The sequence below is a fragment of the Xenopus tropicalis genome, chromosome 7 (genome assembly GCF_000004195.4).
Source record: "Xenopus tropicalis strain Nigerian chromosome 7, UCB_Xtro_10.0, whole genome shotgun sequence".
Taxonomy (NCBI): domain Eukaryota; kingdom Metazoa; phylum Chordata; class Amphibia; order Anura; family Pipidae; genus Xenopus; species Xenopus tropicalis.
This window is the reverse complement of record NC_030683.2, coordinates 41536220-41558398: the sequence shown is the minus strand read 5'-3', so window position 1 is coordinate 41558398 and position 22179 is coordinate 41536220. Positions and strand designations below refer to the sequence as shown.

The 22179-nt window shown below is 38.9% G+C and overlaps 1 protein-coding gene across 1 annotated transcript in view; it reads left to right on the top strand.

Moving 5' to 3' along the window:
- The window catches only part of npffr1.1 (neuropeptide FF receptor 1, gene 1), a 103667-nt gene that overhangs the window by 71382 nt on the left and 10106 nt on the right, over positions 1-22179 (top strand). Inside the window, exon 3 of the mRNA XM_004915786.4 lies at positions 8902-9001. Coding sequence (XP_004915843.2) covers positions 8902-9001 — 100 coding nt within the window. The remainder of the gene's footprint in view (positions 1-8901; positions 9002-22179) is intronic.

The following is a 22179-nucleotide window of genomic DNA, read 5'->3' as shown; positions in this document are numbered from 1 at the left end:
GTTAGACAACTTTGTTTTGCGTATCCAGTAACCTTATCTGTATACTATGTAGGTAGGGGATAGCCCATTTGCAGCTTATTTACTATAACTTTAACAATTAAAAGGAACATTGATTATTAAATGCCTCCATTGACATCTAAAAAAAGTATTGCATTACTATTGTTTAGCTTAAACCATTTAACAAAAATGAAGTAATATACATGACTGCATGTGTTAGGAAACTTGGCTTCCTCCTATTTTCTTTGTTGATTATAAGCCTGTATGTCAGACACACTATTAATTTGCTCTTTTTCGGTTAGATTGCAATATCAATACATTCTAAATGTTTTTGGGACTTCTGCAGTTCTAATCTCCCACAGAGTATAAATTGATAATAAATAGCTCAAATTCAGGATTTATTGTTTATCAAACCTACTGTTTTTCATGTTTAGTCAATTACATGCTATGTATTGCACAGCCTGTGCCAGTGTCCTCTCTGTGTGTAGCCTAATGATTTCTCTAAACTTCAGTGTACTGGCAGGACCCTTTGCTGAGCATATTGATTACTAGAGTGTCCAGTGCTTTTGATATGCTCTTATATATAAAGGGGAGAGGGAGAGGGTTGTACTTTGCATGTTCCATTACAAAGCTGCTCATTCCCTGCTGCAGATGATAAAATATCAACAGAAAGCACAACAAAAGCAAAAGTCCTGTCATCCCAGGAAGAGGCACTATCATCACAGGTCTAAAATGGCAAATTTCAAGATTGCAAAGTTGTGCTTTTAACTCAGGGTCATTTTCAAAATGGACTCAAATTTTCAGCAAAATGATTTGGTAAGCTTTAAAATTTCTATAGTTCATAAGAAACAAAATGTAAAAATATAGTGCATGACAAAAGTATTCAGACTAGGGATGCACCGAATCCAGGATTCGATTTGGTAATCGGCCAGCATTTGGCCTTTTTGGGCAGGGTTCGGATTCGGCCAAATCCACGGTCCTGGCCAAACGGAATCTGAATTAGCATAAATTAGCATATGCTAATTTTTTAATGAAAAAAAAAATCCCCAGTGCTCCGCATGCGTGATTCTAAGGGGAAGGGGGCAGAGAATGATGGTGGCCTCTGGGCGCCTTTGCAAGAAATCCAGCGCTGCTGGTTCAGCAAGATCACAGTATCACAATGCTACATTAAATATGAGTAAACATATGTGTTGAAACAGTGATATGGCCATGGAAATGTTCTCAGGTTTTTTTGTAATGGTATTTTATCTTACGAATTTTCAAAGGGATGGTGTCCCTTTTATTTCTCTGATATAAATATTAGAGCTAAATGTGTCCTTATTTTCCTCATTGGTGTTGTATTCCCCAGCTACTCTGAATGTGCTACTATCTTAGCCCTTTCTAAGTTACCACTCTATTAGGCTTGTTGGCTAGCAAATAACTCATCCTAGTGACTAAGGGGACGTGAATATTATATGAGACATATTGTGGCCACTCAGAATTCTCCAGGGTTGATGTTGAAAGATCAACTCATTTGGCAAGGTCCTCCAAATGAGTGGATTGTTCCCCAATATGCTCACCTTGACGTGATGCACTCCTTGCCCTGATGGGATGTTTTAATCCTGACCAATCTGTATCTATAAGATTTTTGCCCAGATATCATTTGGGTAGGTCTGTTGGAGGGCTGATAAGCTAGGACGTGGTAGGACGTGGTCTGTTGGCAGCTTTTATTTGCCCACAAGCACCCACTTTCAGGTCGTGCACAGCCTATGTATATACAGTTGTCCCTGGAATGAATTACCATTCTGTGGGAAAATGTAATATATAGTTGCTTTTTAATATTTAAATTCTCTAGATACTGTGTCAAAGAGTTTTGAACAACCAATCAAATATTGTGTTTATTATCCAGAATTAAATAGATCAGTAAATGCTAACTGCTGACTCATTGGGACCTGCCAGATGTTGCCCTTGATATTAGATTCCTAACTGTGGATAATATTCTCACCAACCATTAATACAGTCATTTGTAAATAAAGGAAGAAATGCACATGGACATAATCCTTCCTATACACATTTTATGAGTTTCATATCATATTTCTAAATAAGATTCTTACTGCAATTGAGTGGATGGCACAGTTGGTCTAATTAATCGTTATATATCCAGTACCAATTCTGACATATATTAATGCATAATGAAGCTGAAGAGCAGAACAACTAACTCTTGACCTACTTTCCCAGCATCCAGGATATGTCTGAATACTCTTTATCGGTATGAAGGTAATTTCTGTGCCAAGCATTAAAACAAATAGGATATGGGAACCGTGATGAAGTTAAACAGATACATAAAGTATGGGATGTAGTAAGTTTACTTAGATTAAGGTGGTCTTACACGTTAGATTAGCTCATTTGGCAAAGTCGCCAAATAAGCAAATCATTCCCCGATATGCCCACCATTGGTGGGTGATTTCGTTCTAATGTGATCACTTTACCCTAGGGCCAAACGATCTTTTAACAATGAAGGGGATACGAAAAGTAAAAGCGAGGACTGCATCAATGAGCCAATGTAGTCCTTGGTCGGGTAGAAATATTGAACTTGCCCAATCGACATCTGACCAATTTTCTGCCAGATATCAGTGAGGGTGGCCTGTCGGAGGGCCCATACATGGGCATATCATCTTCAATATCATAATCAGCTTACCTTGGATTTTTATACAGAGACCAGGAACCTCAACTCTATGAAGAGCACACTCTAGTATCAGTCTGCAGAAAAAAAAGAAATTCCTAGTCAAATTAGATAATTTATGGGGGGCCATTTACTAATGGTTGGGTTTTTTTTTCCATCTTTTTGGATTTTTTAGTGCTAAACATCACCAAAAAAAAATCACAACGTTTTTGAGATTTATTTTGCAACAGAGCTGTGAAAATTCTGAATCCAAAAATACTCCATCTAAAACCTATCGAGATCATGTAGAAGTCAATGGCTTATGGTACCTTTCCTGGAAGATCTTTCTTTGCTATGAATCTTTAAAGGATTGCAGATTTTAGACGAAAAAGTTGTGGTTATTGTGTGACAAGAAGAAAAAGTTGAAATTTTTGCAGCTTTTCCACAACTTTTTCCCGCACATCCTTTTTCTGTTCAGCTTTTTTGATAAATGTCAAACATTCATGGGAAAGAGTTTCCAACTTTTAAAAAAAATTAGACAAATTTAGAGTTTTAGTAAATCTGCCTCCATGTCTCTTATTAACCACATCTTCATAGTAACAAATGGGGGGGCTAGAGGTTCAAAAATTGTTTTTTAGGCCTAAAAAACTAAGTACAGTGCAAGCTTCTAATGACATGTACAGGATTAGAATGTCAGCTTTATGGTCCTGTTCGTTACTTCTGCCATATAATATGTGTCAATAACAGTACTCAGTGAGTTATAGTTGGTACACGCTGTAACTGCAAATGCTCAGGGGGGGCTGCACTAGTATCAGTATTCATCAAATATAATGAATTTATTGTGAAATAATTATCTTTATCCCAGACATGTATATAAAATTTTATTGGTGTAGTCTGACTTAATATATTTTGCTGTTTATTTTATATAAGTATTTTATGTAAGTAGAATGAATAATTATGAAAAAATTTTATTTTGTAATTTTAGATCCCAAACTGAAACATGGTAATGTTAGGCTACAGTGTCAGGCCTTGCACAGTTATTTCTATCATAGTAAGGCTGTTCAGTATTGCTGATTCTTTCTATGTGCCCAAACTAACATTCAAGAATGCAACGAATTGCAAATTTCAGGAAACATACTAAACTCAAAGCAATTTGCATTATAATGTCTCTGTATTCAGATTCCGGTGCTATAATCATTGTTCTAGTTGTACATTGACCATAATTACAGTATTTATACAATGCATTCATTTGGTGGGTATGGAAGTACAGCTGACATGTCATTTTAAATATCAGTATTTGCTATGTAAGCAGAAAATAGCGTTCAGACCTTTCTTAGTAAATGCTGATCAGCTGCCTATAATAACAGGTTCACAAGAAAAATCATTTGTTGGGCCCAAACTTGGGTCTTACCCAAGTAAGCAACTTATGGGCCATCATAAATGTAGAACTTTTTTCTACTAAAATTGATGCTACGTGCCATACAGCATCATTGAATTAAATGTTATGTCCTGCATAATTATATTGAGAAAATGTATGGTATTTTATTGTTTATTGCACATTAGGCAATCATAATAATGAAATATAAAAAGCAGATATGTAGGCCTGTGTGTAAAATATATGTAGACATGTTCAATCAGGATCTTGTGTTTCTGTTATATACATTGGTCTTTAAAGTGAAATTAAGATAATAAGTAGGTCATTATTGTGGTAGTTATTATTAGGTTTTATCCGTTCTGTAATTTTTTGATTTTTTTGGGAAGAAAAATAGAGCATCTCTAGCAATGTAATGGCTAACACTTTAACACTTTTAAACACTTTAACACTTTTTAAACACTTTAAAAAGGACTGCTTCAATACACACGCCATTTTTTCAACTGTTGAGCTAGAAGGCAAGTTTTCCCATAAGCTACAATAGAACAGCACAACTGCTGGGCCACGGATAAAACAGCTTAGTGTACATGTACATCCACAAGTGCAGTAAGCAAAGTACATTTTTGAGCACAAGTGCCATGGTTTTTCCACTATGCAGTGTTTTCCCAGAACTCTAATGTAATTGGAGTCACAAGAGGGCCTGCTGTTTTAAAGGAGAAGGAAAAGCTAATAAAGAGTTAATTTCAAGCTGCAGGCATACCTTCAGTTCTCTCAATAGTGTCCTTAAGTCCCCCCACATTTCTGCATTCAGATGCTGAGCTGTGTAAAGAAAGCTCCCATAATGCCTCACTCCTGCACCGAGACCCAGACCAGTGTACATGCTCAGTTAGTTGTAGACTATGAGGAAGCTTCCTGCTGATTGGCTCAGATCCACATTCCTAAGGGGGGGGGTGAGTTATTAGCATTCTTGAGGGAGGGGGAAGCAGGAAAGTGGAGAGAGCAGAGAGCTGTGTGTCTCTGGCACAGGAAAACAAAGACAACAAATCTTTTGACAGGTGACTCAGTGCAGCGTTTCTGTGAGTGCTTATGGCTGTATTTACATAGACCTTTGTGATAAAGCTTACTTAGTTTTTACCTTTCCTTCTCCTTTAATGTATGTGTGGCAGGTTTCCACAGAGCAATTGACAGAACACCAGCCAGCAGCAATATGCATAAAATAATGGCAGTTAAAAAAGAAAAGACACCTTTCATCAGTAGGATAACACAAAAAATGAAGCTGATTTACAGACCTCTCATCAGGTAACAGTGTGTACAGCTACATAGACTTTTGTATGTATAGTTTGCAGACCTTTCTCTGGTGTTTCTTTCTCACTCCCCTAGTATCTCTCATTGTGAGACTGACTAGATAGGGTTTTAAGCCTTACGTTTTAGTCTCCTGAAGCAAATCAGATCCAGCCGGGCAGTCTGTGGCTCTTCAATCTTTTAGCTTTTATATGGCTGGCACTCCTGTACATTTCTACATTTCCTAGAGCTTCATAAAGATCTATGCATGCATCAGCACAATGTTGCATATGACAATTTAATCTGACCTTTTTTCATTAGATTATATGCCATCTGCTCACCTTCATTCATATGAAAAAAGCACAAATAAATCTAAGTATTCATTGGCACTATAGATTTATTTGTGCTTTTTTTTACTGTATTTTTCGTTAATCACTACATTTTCCAATATTTACACTGATATTGTAGGTTCATGTACAGTGTTACTAATTAGAAAACTAATTGAAGAAAATGTTTATCCTATGCTCCAAACATTAATTAAACCCAATAGGATTGTTTTGCCCCCAATTAGGATTTGTTATATCTTAGTTGGGATCAAGTACAAGGTACTTATTTATTACTACAGAGAAAAAGGAAATCAATTTTAAATAATAAAAGTATTTGCTTATAATGGAGTCTATGGAAGATGGCCTTCCAGTAATTCAGAACTTTATGGTAACAGGTTTCTGAATAACAGATCCCATACCTGTATCTTCCACATCATTTTGCATCCACATTAGTAAATCACAAGCAAGTTAAAGTTGTGATTTGATTGTGTCATTGTGGGTGAAAATTATATAATTTGGGGCACAGTGGTGCTCATGGAGCTGGAAATAGCAAGGGATTCATAGTTGCAAGTCAGTTGTGTGTACAGATACAACACACAACAAGAACCTGGCCTGGTGGTAACAGCTACTTAAGTTGCTTCAAGGGCTCCCATTCATTGTTGCACACTGTGCGCTGCTGTGCAAGAGCACATACAGTATAACTTAACTTTGCAGTATATAATCATGGGTTAAAGGGGAACCTGTCACATTTTTTTATCATGTTATGGGAATCTACCCATGCCCTGCCCCCTGTGCTCCGGATGTAGGAACAAAGGATGTGCATGCGCGTGATCCTGTAGGAGGAGGGGGGTGCAACAATTCCAGCCTCCCGGCGCTCTCAGTAGAAATCTGGCCCTGATGCCAAAAATTGGAAATCAGTGCAGGATTTCCTTCAGTAGGAGAAAACGGCTATGTCTCTGTTAGATAATTTATATAATAGTAAAATAAAAGTAGAAGCTATTTTAACTGCACCAGACTAGTAAAAAAATGTATGTATGTTTCCCATAGGTTCTTAGATCAGGGTAAAACTTTACTCCTGCTAATTCATAGCACCAGGGTCAGACTGTGGGTGCAGGGCCCACTGGGGCTATGGCTTCAGGGGCCCCAGCACCCCCCAATGGGCCCTCGCAGCAGCCTTCACAACGACCCCACCACCCTTCCGATCCCCGATCGTGCGTAAGTAAGGAGCACGTCAGGAGAGGGAGACTGGTGGATCAGGTCTGGGCCGCTGGGGCACACAGTTTTTTTTCCCGGTGTCCCGGCAGCCCAGTCCTACCCTGCATAATACCTTACATGAGCAATTGGACACTGCACAGTGATTTCATTTCTGAGTATGTGCCAGCAGGAGAAGGAGAAATGTTTGTAGGTACAGAATTTCATGGATTCTTTCATAGCACAGAGAAGGAAAGACATAGATAAAGACCTCACCTGTATAAATGTAAGAGTCTTTATGAAAAAGTTAGGATTGCTGCCTTCTCTGCATCATTATTTATTATTATTCTATATAATTATTATTTCTGTGCCGTTCAGGGTAAAATCATTTAGACTGTAGCAAATTTGCACAGAGCTATTATCACAATAAAACTAATGTGCCCTTCTAAATACATAGCAGTCCACCATTTATTTATCTCAGCTCTGTTATGCATGCTGAGTTCTGATTATAGGGGCTGCAGTACCACCGCCGTAAATGGTTGAATTAACATATATTCCACCTTCCCTTTTCTTTCTAGTTCTTCCATATTTGTTGTCCCACAAGGAGTACAAGACCTGAATTTCACATCACTTAGGGTATAATAAAGCAGAAGGTTATTTGCAAGCTGCATCTGTTCAAGGAAACACTGAAAATTGCTTGATTTTACTTTGTTTGTATTTGTTGTTGCTTATTTTTTCAACTCAGAATCGATTGTAGCATAAGAAAGCACTGGGGCAAGGTCAGCTTTGATGAATTCACATAGCTTTTTATTGTTTTCAAACTTAATTATTTTGTGACAGTTCAACAGGAATCATGAATAAACATTGAAACAAAGGCTATTAGTTACCTATGAGCAGCACTTGCACTATGATCTAACCACATGGATTCTAGAAAGTAATACATCCAGTCCTAATGGTGCCTTAGGGCATTTCATCATCCAGTAGTGACAACAGGTATTCTATATATTGGCATGTTCCATTTTTTAGGAAAGAGTAGTGAGTAACCAGAGTTTTAGAAGCTGCACGCCAAGCTACATCCATCACAGTTGCGCTGGATACACCAACACATGCACATTTTCAGGAATCATGCTCAAGTTATGGCTAGCTCAACAAGAGTGTGGATGCATTTCTTCTGGCATGCCAGTGCCTTCAGCATTAATATCAACATTCAAATCCTGGAAAAAGCCTTTGGGTGCTGTTAAACCTAACTATTCTATAAGTATAAACATTTGTATTCAAGATTCAGTTTAAATAAATCTCTTTATACAAAGGGCTCATCAAATTTCAGAATTGGTTTGGGTGCCCATGCCCAAACATTTTGCTTCAATCAGTTACTGGTACATCATATTATGGGTCACTCACTGATCTCAGTCAGTGGTCTGGGTACATCGGCCAAAACCCACATCAGGGGGAAAGTCCAAAAGAATCAGCACAAATCAGACACGCACTTCACACACTCTTAGGTGGCTGTAAAATCACAGCAGCTCTAATACAAATTTGAAATCCTGACTTGTTTGGTGTTCTACAACACATCATCATTATGCATCAGTATGCACTCTGGCACGCTATTCATCAGAGCAGACTGGAAAGTACTTTTTATGAATGGCATCAACATGAACACGAAATTGAATCCATTTGTGCATGCTGCAGTTGAACTTCTGGTCATAAATGAGGCTTTATAAGTTAGCCTGTGTTGGCCTTGGAGCGAAAGTCCTACCAGTGCTTTGGCCAAGAGATATTTCCCAGTGAATTGCAGCTAGGGGCCAGCCTATTAAAAATATGACAAAATATAAAGAGTCCAAAGCACCATGTATGGGTATGTTGGCTAAGCAAATATTATCATACAACTGTGACTAGAAAACCTATTAAAAATATGACAAAATATAAAGAGTCCAAAGCACCATGTATGGGTATGTTTTCTAAACAAATATTATCATACAACTGTGACTAGAAAACCTATTAAAAAAAAAAACTTGTAAATAATTTAATATATGGGGGTCAAGAAGAATCCGTCTTTAATGATCATTAACATTATGTTATCTTTTCATTTTCAGGGTGGCCTTTTGACAACATCATGTGCAAAATGAGTGGTCTGGTACAAGGCATGTCCGTATCTGCTTCAGTTTTCACCCTTGTGGCTATTGCAGTGGAGAGGTAGGATGATCACTTATAGTTCCTCAAATTGTCATCTTACTTTTGCTTCTTCTGTGAACTAATGACTTACAGCGATTAGAAGGGGGAGCTTCATTTTTACGATGCTGAATTCCTAATACTTTTATATTGTTTCTTACACCGCTACTACCTCAGTGCGCATGGAGTAGGAGGAGAGGCCACATTCAGACTTACAGCTTAAAGGGCACCTATCATCCTTAAATTGATTCTATACATAATTAAAAACACAGTGTCAAAGGGGAACTTTTTATTCTTTCAAACCAAGCCAATTGCCCCAATATTTTGCACTTTCCAAACTGCCATTCTATAGGAGAATAACTCCTACTCTTTGCAACCAGCAGAATCACCCAGAATTGTGGCTTTAAGTTATGGATTCAAGTAAAGGTTTCTGAAATGTGTACTTATTAAATTAATCTGACAAAAAACGATATACAGGTATGGGATTGGTTATCTGGAAACCCATTATTCAGAAAGTTCCAAATTAAGTGAAGGCCATCTCCCATAGATTTGAATACAAGCAAATAATTCTTATTTTTAAAAATGATTTCCTTGTACTTGATCCTAACTGAGCTATAATTAATCCTTACTGGAGGCAAAGCAATTCTATTGCATGTAATTGATGTTTTAATGATCTATAGTAGACTTAAAGAACTACACCCCTAAGCTATAAAAGCCCCCCCTAACTGACCTGCCTCGACCCCTCCTTACCTTTCCCTTATTGCACACTCTGTAATTTAAAAAACAGCCCCTGTTGCAAACCCCAACCTAAAAATGCAGAGCAGCACAGCTGCGTACCTGGGCACCATGAGGTGATTTGGGGTCGAGGCAGGTCAGTCAAGGGGGCTTTTATATCTGGGGTGGGTTGTAGTTCTCATTTAAGGAAAGTAGACTTATATGGAAAATCCCAGGACCCAAGCATTCTTGATAATAGTTCCAATACCTGTACTGCTGCAATTGCTACAAGAATGCAAGTACAGTATAATAATTAGAAACACTCACGAAAAAATTGTCAGTTGGCAATAATATTTTTAAATAAGCATATATGTATTAGTAGAACTATTCAACTATATATTGGGGAAAATGTAATATAATAGGTTTAAAATTTGTTCTAGGTCTAGCAACCCATAGCAACCAATCACATATAACATTTACCAGTTTGTTGCCTGGTTGCTGTGAGTTACTAGAGCAAACTCTTACTACTTTACTCCCATAATGCTTTCTGGACAAGAAATCCTGGGATGATCTTTTTACAAATTACAAGGGGGGAAATAGTGCAAACTCTGCAATTACCATCTCCAGAGGCTTCCTCAAAGAGAGGGTGGGATATTTGAGGGCCACATTATGCAAACGTTTTATTGCTTAAAAGCTATTAAAGCAGTTATTTGTCTTTTACCTCTGATTCTTGCCTGCCACATGGAAGTCTTCTTTGTTCTAGGGAAGCTAATAATGTTTACTGTATAACCTAAAGTTTAGGTGCCCATTTACAATTTTTTTTTTTCTGTAACCAATTCAGGTAGGGATCGCCAATCCTTTGTGAGGCCGCACAGACACTGTTGTGTTGGGAAACAAATTCTTGTGTTTACCTGTTGTTTTACAGTTGTTCGTTGTATGACATACTATGCATTGAAGAATTTTCTGGACAGAAGATGAGATGCACGTTGTTTTCCTATAGAGTAATACAGTTATTTTTACATAAGCAAATGCCTTACTTCAGGGCAACACTCAGTCTTTCATTTATTTACCATAAGTGTTCTTACCTAAGGCTGATGCCACACGTGGCGTTTTTCCTCTGCGTTTTTTCTCAGCTTAAAAACGCAGCACAAGCCACACAGCCCCTGACTATGGCGTTTTTCAGCCTAGTACTGTTGACGTAAGCAAATCCTGTTTCCATGGTGCTAATAGTGCGAAATAGCAAAAAACGCAGCGTATTTCGTATTTCCGCTAGGTCTGGCAGCTGCCTTTGCGTATACATAGGAATAGCTTGCTTTGCAAATACTGGCGTATTTCGGCCAACGCTTGAAAAATCCGTGCTAAGGCGTTTTCTAGCGTATTTCCGCATTGTGTGGTTTGCTTCACGTCTTTTCAAGTTATTTCTATGGATGATGATATCAGGCGTTTTTCACTGGGGGAACTGTGGGGCATCAACAACAACAAAACATTTGTAAAGCGATTTTCTCCCGTTGGACCCAAAGCGCATAAGCTTGTCTCAGATCAGTACATATCTATGTGTGCAGAGGAAAAGTTATGTGGACGTAAATGCCAGACTAAACAGGTGGCTTTTCAGTTTTGATTTAAACGTGTCCAGGGTTGGACCTGTCTTGATCCCGTTTGGCAAGGCATTCCACAGGGTAGGGGCAGCATGACAGAAAGCTCTGGATCCAAAGGTTTTCAGTTGAACTCTGGGGGTGGTCAAGTTATTGGATCCATTTGATCTAAGGTTGTGGGAGGTGTGACGTAGTTGCACCAAGTCCTTCAGGTATCCGGGGCCTAGGCCATGTAGGGATTTGAATGTTAGCATGCCAATTTTGAAAAGGATTCTCCATTTTATGGGTAGCCAGTGTAGTGAGCAAAGGATTGGTGTTATGTGGCAATGGCAGGGTTGGCTTGTAAGCAATCTTGCGGCAGCATTCTGTACTAGCTGCAGGCGGTGTAGGTCTTTATTTGGAAGGCCTGCATAGAGGGCATTGCAATAGTCCAGTTATGTGATGAAGGCGTGAACTAGGGTTGGAAGAGCCTCAGAAGGAATGAGGTGCTTAATTTTTGCAATATTCCTTAGGTGAAAGAAGGAATGTTTCACCACAGCTGAAATTTGGCTCCTGAAGTTTAATTCCCCATCAATTAGTAAACCCAAGCTGCGCACAGTGTTGGAGCTAGCAAGATCTTTGCTGTTAGGCGCTGGCCACCTCAGTCTTGTCAGCATTTAGTTTGAGCCAGTTTCAGCTAGGCATGTGTTTATTTTTGGGATAGGATCTGTCATGTCAGGTTTAAATGACATATATAGCTGGGTGTCATCAGCATAGCAGTGGTATGTCAGACTGTGTTTTTGAATGATTTTCCGAGTGGCAGCATGTATATGGTAAACAGCAAAGGGGATAGTATTGAGCCCTGGGGCACGCCATATTTTAGTGGTACAGGGTTTGACTGGAAAGGCCCCAAGGCTACCTGTTGTGTTCTGCCAGCCAGGAAAGAAGAGAACCATTGGAGGACTAAGCCATCAGACAAGTACCCTGGGCCAGTGCACTTCTTAGCAGACAGGAATGCTGGGCCAGTTTAGTAATATTTTTGGGGGCACTTGCCTAACACATTGGCAACCCCCTGTGAATAGCATAGCATCTAAAAAGGGTGACACTCTTACTATGTCCAAGCTATAGATATTGATAGGGGTTTCTTCATATGGGTCAGAAATGTTATATTTGTACACATGTAGGGATCCTAGGATTTAACTCCCCTTACTTAGGTCCCCCTAGAAAGCCATAGCCAGCGAAGTAGACCATAAATTAGAGTAGACGCCTAAAGTGACCCCATATCCTATGTGTGGGAAATACTTCCTGATTTAATGTTACCATAATTGGATAGTTGTCTTAGAAATGCCCACTAGGTGGCAATATGTTAGTGTATAAAAGAGAGAACTGGTTTGTGCATAAGGTCTTCCCTGGGACTTCACCTCACTGAGAGGTGGCTGCAGGATTTAGTTCAGAATAGCTAGCACAGTTAGCAATTGTTATAGTCGCTCTAGGAGTGAAAAGATAGATAGGAATATTTAGATGATTTAGATATCTCTTCTTTTTCAAAGGGGGACCATTTTAAAGCTGATGTTTGGATGGAGTGCAACACCTTATGGAGTCTCACTGCAGAACATCACAGTGCATTGATTTTCTGTACATAGGTGCTACTTAGTGCAAAAGGTTTTTCTATAAATCAGCACTTTGAAGACCCTATGCTTGATTCACTAAAGTGCGATAACGCATACCGCATGCTTTTTTGCGGTAAAATTGATGTGGGGAAAAAAAACGTGCGATGCGCTAAAGTATTATCCCATGCGTTAAGTCACATATCGCGTGCATTAATTAGCGCGCAACCGCATTGCGTTAATTAGCGCGCAGGAATATTACTAACGCATGATTCACAAACACTTAGACGCTCTAAATATCGCATTAGTCTGTGCGAAAATTAACACCTACTTGGGGCAGGCGGTAATTATAGAAAACTACAGTTCATGAGCTTTTGGCAAAACAATATGGACTTTGCAGTGTGATTTTTTTCAAGTATGTGTTGGCCCTAGAGTGATGTAGCCTCCAGTTTCCAAATGGTCATTTTCAAAAAAAGTAGTTTTACAAACGTAATGGTGTGTATGGTTAATATGGCGTGCGCGTCGTGCGTTAATTAGCACGCGCGAGAAGTAGCGCACTGCGTTAATTAGTGCGCATTGCATCGAATACCTCACGAAAATAGTTCATTACATGCTTGTGGGTCACTGTAATAGAATATAGTGGCACTGTGCAACAAAAAACAAAAAGTTAGTACAGGGTTTCTTGCACAAAGGATCAGGGCCTTAACCCCTAAATACATTGTGTTGCATGTTGTTGTACCTTTTCATATCATCCTGGGCACAGGCTGTAAAACACTATTGCAATGAAGAGCCAGGTACATTTCTTGTCCTGGGCACAGGCTGTTAGATACCATTGCAGTGAATAGTCAGATACATTTCTCATCCTGGTCACATGCTGTAAGAAAATCAGTCCCAAATCTAAAACATGGTTCAGCCTTAGTAATAAATCTAATTCTTAACAAAATTTGCCAGTAAAACACTTCACTCACAGTCTCACCATTGGTTGAATTAGCACATGTTTCTACATGTGAGCAGTAACGCCACGTCAAGGCTTCAACCCTGTTACTGGCATTCACACACCATTCACACCGGGTGTAACACCTCAGGGGAGATCCAATGTGAATAATTTGCCATTGGTTCCCCTCAGTGAGATGTCATTTCACATGGAACACAAAACATGACAAACATGACACAAACAAATACAAACACAAAAGAGGCTTAAAATGCACATGTCTATGAAGTCCCACCCTTTGCTCGTTTAACTTCCAGGAGAAGGGAAAAAAAACAAAAACTGGGGGAAAAAACCTTGACCTGGAAAAATTACAAAACTATATACATAACTAACAGGTATGGGTTCTATAGACAAGATGTGCAGGAAGGCAAAGCAGGCTGCGATCTTAGCACCTGTTGCTTTCTAGTTACACCCTTGGCCTTTCGTATCTCACATTCTCTCACACAGTCGCGCGCACATTCGCTCACATATAATACTTACCTTATACTTACCTTATACTTACCCTGAGCCCAGATGAGTGCCTAAGCCTGATGTTAAAGGAAGGAGAGAAGGTGATCTTGTGCAGCTGGTGGTGGTGATGATATGAAGTCCCCAAATATGCCCCTGTCCTCTGATCTTATTTGCCTATGCAAGATGGAACAGCATGTTATTATTACTGGCTGGATTACAAATACAAATACATACCTACTGCAGCCAGGAGGGACGTAAAGGCGTAAAGCAGGAAACAATGTTTCAGTTTCCTGGTGAAATTGTTATCCTTCTGGGGCTCGATAAATGACAGAGGCAGATCTCCAGTGTATCAAAACATGGGGCATAAACATATTTGCGTTACAATACTGTTCCCCTCTGCTCTCTCCCACTTTAGCTACTCACCTTTGTCAAAAGATTTTTAGATGTTTATCCAGCCCATGAGGAATTTCAGGCTCACACGAGATGATCGAATGAATGAGCTTGTCTCTGTCATTTTTGTCAAACGGGACCTTTCTGGTGGCCATCTCGCAGATGGTGATGCCCAATGACCACCAGTCGACTGCTGCGTCGTATTGCAATTCCTGCAGAATCTTGAAGGAGAAAAAAATCACTTGAGTGCAAAATGGCCCCTTCTACACATGCCATACAGGTAGTGTGTACTGAGTTCAGTGAGAAATACATGTGACCCAATAAGAGCTGCATGAGTAGAAACACATAAAATCCGTATCGATGAGTGAAATTTTTCGGCAGGAATAGATTGGCGGCAAATTTCCATGTTTCGCCATTGGTGGATTTTTTTGCGAAGCAGGAGCATGCATTATTTTCACCACTTCCTAAATTTTTCTCTGGGGAACCAAAACCATACAGATTCACTCATCACTAAAAATCTGTATTGTCACATATGGATGATGTCTCGGTAATATGATACGATGGAGTCCACAATGTTTCAACACTTGTTGTATGTATATATGTCCTCAAAAGGCATCATTACTTGGTTTCTACTGTGAATATACTAATTTCTTACCAGGAAGGGGAAATAAACACTTGAATGGCAATGAATAGCAAAGAAGTGACAATAATAAGGGGTTACTTTACATATATTCCACTATAATATATATATACATATATATATATATATCCACTACACTATAATATTACAATATAATATTACTCTACGTTGAGGGTGTCGGTACCATTACATGCTTGTGGGTCACTGTAATAGAATATAGTGGCACTGTGCAACAAAAGACAAAAAGTTAGTACAGGGTTTCTTGCACAAAGGATCAGGGCCTTAACCCCTAAATACATCCTGGGCACAGGCTGTAAAACACTATTGCAGTGAAGAGCCAGGTACATTTCTTGTCCTGGGCACAGGCTGTTAGATACTATTGCAGTGAATAGTCAGATACATTTCTCATCCTGGTCACATGCTGTAAGATACCATTGCAGTGAAGATCCAGGCATATTTTTCTTTATACTTAATGTATATATGTGTCGATATGTTTGTCCAGTCTGTGATCCAAATGAGATTGTGAGCTGCTTAATATATAAAAGGCCATTCAAGTTGTTTTTTGTGTGTATGGAAAGTCACTTACTGCAGGTTATTAAATATGTCTGTTAAACATCTATTAACCACTGGTTAGGAATCTACCCCAGTATTTGATATTTACCTACCATTAGGTGCAGGGTAAGGAAATAAAAATAGTTATTACCGGAATTATTTATAATTTTAAAATAAGTTGAGGTCAGATCCCACTGCCCACCTTTTATTTATTAATAAAGTGTGCAATACATCTCAAAAGGGGATGATTAATTCTTGGTTGGGCCCTGGTTGTGCCCTCGCCAGCCCTACCCTCTCTCTAATGGGATGCAGAAAGGGAAACTTTCTGGGTTTCTGCTGGGTTTTACTTCATTCCTCATAAAATAGCAGCATCTCAGAAATTATCTTAATTCCATTTTTCTACAAGTTTCTGTTGTATAGAGTGTTATGTGATGAACTTAAACAAAAATCTTCAGCACACCACTTACATACATGTTCTCAGAGGGTGCTTAACTTCCACAGCCGCTTCCAAGCCTTTTTTCCATGCATTGCAGCCGAGATGGGGTTAATGGGTCACATGGTAGTGTCACATGGTCTGTTAAGGTATTTAGTGAGTAAATTGTTCACTTGTGTGTATTGCACCTGAAGAAGGGGTCACCCCCGAAAGCTTGTGCTGTTTGTCCATTTCTGCAAATAAATGATTTAAAGGCATTGCAGACAGACTGGAGTGCTTCTTCCCCTTTGCAAAGATACATGTGATGAACTTACACATTATACCTTGTAATTGGCAATATATTATATGTAGGATAATATAATTTAACACAATATACCTATATACATATATATATATACTGTATATATATACATATATATATAGTACACAACAATCGGCACTCACCACATCAAAAACACTCGTCGGGTGCTGACTAGAAAAATAGAAAGCACATTTATAGAGAGCACTCACGGCATTCCTCCCCTATCCTGTGGGGATCGAAACGCGTAGATGCGGTGATTAAATAAACAGATTTTTTTATATATATACCTGTATTTGTAAGTTATTTATAAAATGCTACAATGTGCAACCTTACAATATACACAATTACATTTCCAATTTACAATTACATATTTCCTGCATGCAGTCTGTAAGCTGTGGAGAAGTTGTTACATCTAGAACATCAATGTTTTAGTCGCTCCTCCCCTGCCAGGATTTCTAATGACGCAGAAAATGATTAACTGTTGTGCAGTTGGATTTCAGCATATAAAATTGGTATTTATTAATACTTTTTGAAGGGTCAGATTTCAGTGATATGTATATTAGGGGTTTCTGTGTGGCTCTTTAACAAATTTTGGAAGCCAAAGTTCCTCTTTAATGATTTTTATCCATAGGGTCAGTTTTAGACAAGGTTATGTTTCCTTTGAGTTTTTTTGGCTCACTATATAAATAAAGGTAAAAAAAATTGTAAAGCTGATTTAATTTCCATGTCTTAAAATGTTTCAGCTCAAAAGGATGTGTCTGTTGTCAGTGATAGGTTATATTATTCTGTAGCTGAGGCCAACTAATAAACCATCCATGTCCAGGGCTAATGGCTGAGTTCAAAGAAAATGATTTCCAAACAAGCCCCGCGTTCAGCAGCTAATTAAGCACTACACTATTGATGATTTTTTTAACTTCCCTTTTCTTGGTGCTTCCAAACCTCATTCTGCCGCATAGTTCAAACAAACAGTCCAGGCCCAAATATTTAATGAATACCTACAGTACTTTCCAAAAAAAAATCTTTAACTGATACAGTACATACATACAGCTTCACTTTTACTTGTATGATAGAAAAAAATAACCAGATATAGGAGAAGGATCAGACAAATATTATATATACAAATATAATATAACTACTGCTGCATATAATTTCATTAGTACATCAGCTGCTGATACAGAGAGGGTAATACTGCAGGCTGGGTTATGATGGCGCACGCGCACAGACAGCCATCTTGATGACATCACCACATAAATCATGGCAGCGTGGAAAGGATTAGAGGTATGCATGGGTGGATTTTCAATAAGGCTACGGGAGGCTAAGGCTACGGGAGGCTAAGCCTCCCCAAACCTGCTGGGCACCTTAAAAAAACAAAAAAAACCCTCACTCTGTTTCTGAACTGTCCTGGAAATCTTCATCTGTTCATCTGTTGTTGTTTTTTTGCACTTACTATTTTTTTTTTTTTACTTTTGTTATTGTTTTGTTTATTTCTAGTTACAGTGGGGCCAATGTTGTGTATCGGTGCCAGTGTTATAGTGCCAGGGCCTGAATATCTGCCATCAGTACCCACTGCTTCTCACTGCAAATAATGTGCTGGTTTTGTAAAAACAGTCTGTATTTACACTGTATATAATGTGCCTGGGATGTCAGTACCCACTGCCTCTCTCTCTATAAAACCTAACAAATACATCTAAAGGGGTGGTTCACTTTTAAGTTAACGTTTAGTATTAACTAGAATGGCCTATTCCTAGCAACTTTGCAATTGGTCTTCCTAATTAATTTTTTTTATAGTTTGCCTTTCCCTTCTGCCTCTTTTCAGCTTTCAAATGGGAATCACTGACAGTGATAGTATTATTACTGTAATTTGTTATTATTACGTATTTTTCCATGCAGGCCCCTAACTATTCATATTCCCATCTCTTGTTTAAACCACTACCTGGTTGCTAGCAGCCAGACCTTAGCAATCAGATACCTGCTGAAATGCCAAATGGAGAGCTACTGCACAAAAAGCTAAATAACTGAAAACCCATTACAAATAAAAGAGGACCAACTGCAAAATGTCTCAGAATATCAATGTCTACATTATATTAAAAGTTAATTTAAAGGTGAACTACCCCTTTAAGTTAACTGATCACAAAGCCAAATGGATGGAGAACCCCTCACAGAAGTGCATGAATAAATACTTTTACATCCTAAGCATTTTTGCGCACTTTTGTGCAGAATCCCTGGAAGTCAGTGGGAACCGCAATAGGTTGTTGGAAGGTTAATTTTTTACACCAGCAGATAATCCACTAAGTCTCACATTAGCTGTAGGTCAGTATATGACCCGTCTTTAGCCTCCCCAAACAAAAAAGTCACCCTCCGCCTATGGAGGTATGCAGCATAATGTAAGTGAAGGAAGCGCTTTTCAGAAATATAAACTTGGAGATTAAGTGCATTAAAGGGCTTTGTATCTGATGGGCAAAATCATTAGCCCTGTCCTTTAATGATTATTTAAATATTCTATAAGTTCCATGCAGGATGCTGCCGCTTTGCAGAGCGATTTGACAAAATTGGAAAACTGGGCAGCAAACTGGAAAATGAGGTTCAATGTTGACAAGTGCAAAGTTATGCATTTATCTATTAATGCAACTATCTACTAATTGGTAGTTTGTTGGGGGTATCCTTAATGGATAAGGATCTGGGTTTTTTTTGTAGATAACAAGGTCTAATTCCAGGCAGTGTCATTCTGTGGCTACTAAAGCAAATAAGATCCTGTCTTGTATAAAAAAGGGCATTGAATTATAAAAACATAATTTTGCCTCTTTATAGGTCCCTGGTAAGGCCTCACCTTGAGTATGCAGTGCAGTTTTGGGCTCCAGTCCTTAAGTAGGATATTAATGAGCTGGAGAGAGTGCAGAGACGTGCAACTAAACTGGTAAAGGGGATGGCAGGTTTAAGCTGTGAGGTGAGACTGTCGAGGTTGGGGTTGTTTTCTCTGGAAAAGAGGCGCTTGCGAGGGGACATGATTACTCTGTACAAGTACATTAGAGGGGATTATAGGCAGATGGGGATGTTCTTTTTTCCCATAAAAACGATCAACGCACCAGAGGTCACCCCTTTAGATTAGAGGAAAGGAGCTTCCATTTGAAGCAGCGTAGGTGGTTTTTCACGGTGAAGGCAGTGAGGCTGTGGAATGCCCTTCCTAGTGATGTGGTAATGGGCGATTCTGTTAATGCCTTTAAGAGGGGCCTGGATAAGTTTTTGAACAAGCAGAATATCCAAGGCTATTGTGATACTAATATCTACAGTTAGTATTAGTTGTTGTATATATAGTTTATGTATGTGAGTGTATAGATAGGTAAGTATAGGTTGTGGGTGCTGGGTTTACTTGGATGGGTTGAACTTGATGGACACTGGTTTTTTTTTCAACCCTATGTAACTATGTAACTATATGTAACTATGTAAAGGCGCACAGGAAGTTTTATTCACATGTGCAAATTAGGATGAATGTTTGTGCGCATGCAATTAAAAAGTAGTGGAATAGTTATTTAAGCGCATATTTTTAGGGCTTGGCAAGTGGCTATAGACAATTTTTAGGTATTCTAACAGATGGGCGAAATGGTTGCTGTGCGTTTCCTTGTCCTTGAAAATCATTAATATTTTTCAAATAATGTAGGGGAGTAAAGAGTTAGTGTATGATGTTCCCTGTGTAGTGTAACCTAGGCCTTATAGGAAGGATGTGATTCTATTGCCCCGGGTGTGTTATGGGTATTCCCTAATCTTAAAAGAGGAGGCATCCCCTAAGAATTCCTCTCTGGACTCCATGGGGTTATTGTTGGAAAACCTAAGGCAGGTGTTTAGGGTATGGAGAACACTTTAGTGGAGGTGGGGGAAGGAACCCTGTGAATAAGGCATTGTATTGAGTGACAGAATAGCCACTGTCATAGAACTCTGTGGTATAAATAGGGTCAGCTGGTATGGAAGTTCTGTTCTTAAACGGGTAAAGCAAGTTGACATGTCTATCTCCTGTAACTTTAAATGAATTTTATCTTGCTACCCAATGTACAGGATTAACCTTGTGTTTGAGGTGATAAGATTACTTTAATTATTCTCTTGAATTTTCTGTATGCATCATTGTGACAGCCATTATATATTACCCTTTATCATACATTGTGCTCATGCTGTAAAGCAAAGCACAATACCTTCTATTTATAATGGGTGTTTTTAATCCTTAATCATGTGGTGTTTTATTTTTATGTACTCCTTATAAAGACAAAGTGTTCCAATATTTCTCAAATGTAGATGACCAAAAGGTTGTGCCCCAGTTTGCCCATGCCAGAGACAGAGTCACATAGTCACAAGGGATCCTGTTTTGATTTTTATTTCTAAATTACACTGTTTACAAATAATTCACTCTACACATTTTTATACTTTAACCATTTTTTAGCTGTAATATTGGTGTGTAGGCAGCCATCTCAGTGCATTGTGCCTGAGTCTGAGCTTTCAGAAGGAGCCAGTGCTACACATTATAACTGCTTTTAGGTAACCTGTTTCTCCTACTCCCATGTAACTGGAGGAGTCCCAAGCCGGACTTGGATTTCTTACTATTGAGTGCTATTCTGATATCTACTGGGAGCTGCTATCTTGCCCCCTTCTTATTGTTCTGCTGATCGGCTGCTGGGAGGGGAGTGATATCACTCTCACTTGCAGCGCAGCAGTAAAGTGTAACTAAAGTTTATAAGAGCACAGGTCACGTGGCTGTGGCACCCTGGGAAAAGAACAATATGCCTAACCCTATCAAAATTAAATATAAAAAGATTTGTGTTATTTCAATACAGGATTCTGCTGGAGAAGCTCTATTAACTGATGTGTTTAAAAAAAAAAGGTATTCCTTTAACTAGATGTTAGATCACCTAGTCCCTCAGCTGGTAAAAACATTTCTTTAAATACACTACCCTAAACTCATACTTCCTAATAATTGCTCCCCAGAACTGTGCTTGCTAGGATTAGCAAGTGCCCTACAGCTTCTTACTCTAGGCTGGCCCGGATTTGTGGAGAGGCCACAAAGGCCCGAGCCTAGGGCAGCACAAATTTGGGGGCAGCATGGCGCTCCTACCGCACCAAAATGTTAAAATTTTGCTCCCATACGGAGCAATGGGGACCTCTACCCACTGTTCCGTATGCGAGTGTAGGCTTCTGGAGGTGGGTGGTGCGGACTGCTGTTCGCGCATGCATGCTCGGGGGGGGGGTTGGGTTGGCGAGCGCAACGAAATGGGGGCTGCCAGGAGAAATTCAATGCTGCATGGGGTACCTGGCTAGATACATATATGTGTATATAACTATATATATATATATGTGTGTATATAAGTATGGCTGAGCTACAGTTTTTAAATTCTCTTTAAACACATTTATTTAACTCTAAAAACCTAATAAGCACAACTTTATTCTTTTTGATGTTTGATTATAGAGTAATGTTGGCAATAAAAATTGCATGATGATCTCACTTTGATAGATAAAAGCAGGTTGGTTGATAGTTGTAGTAGAGAAGATTCTCACTGGAGAATCCTTTTGCAT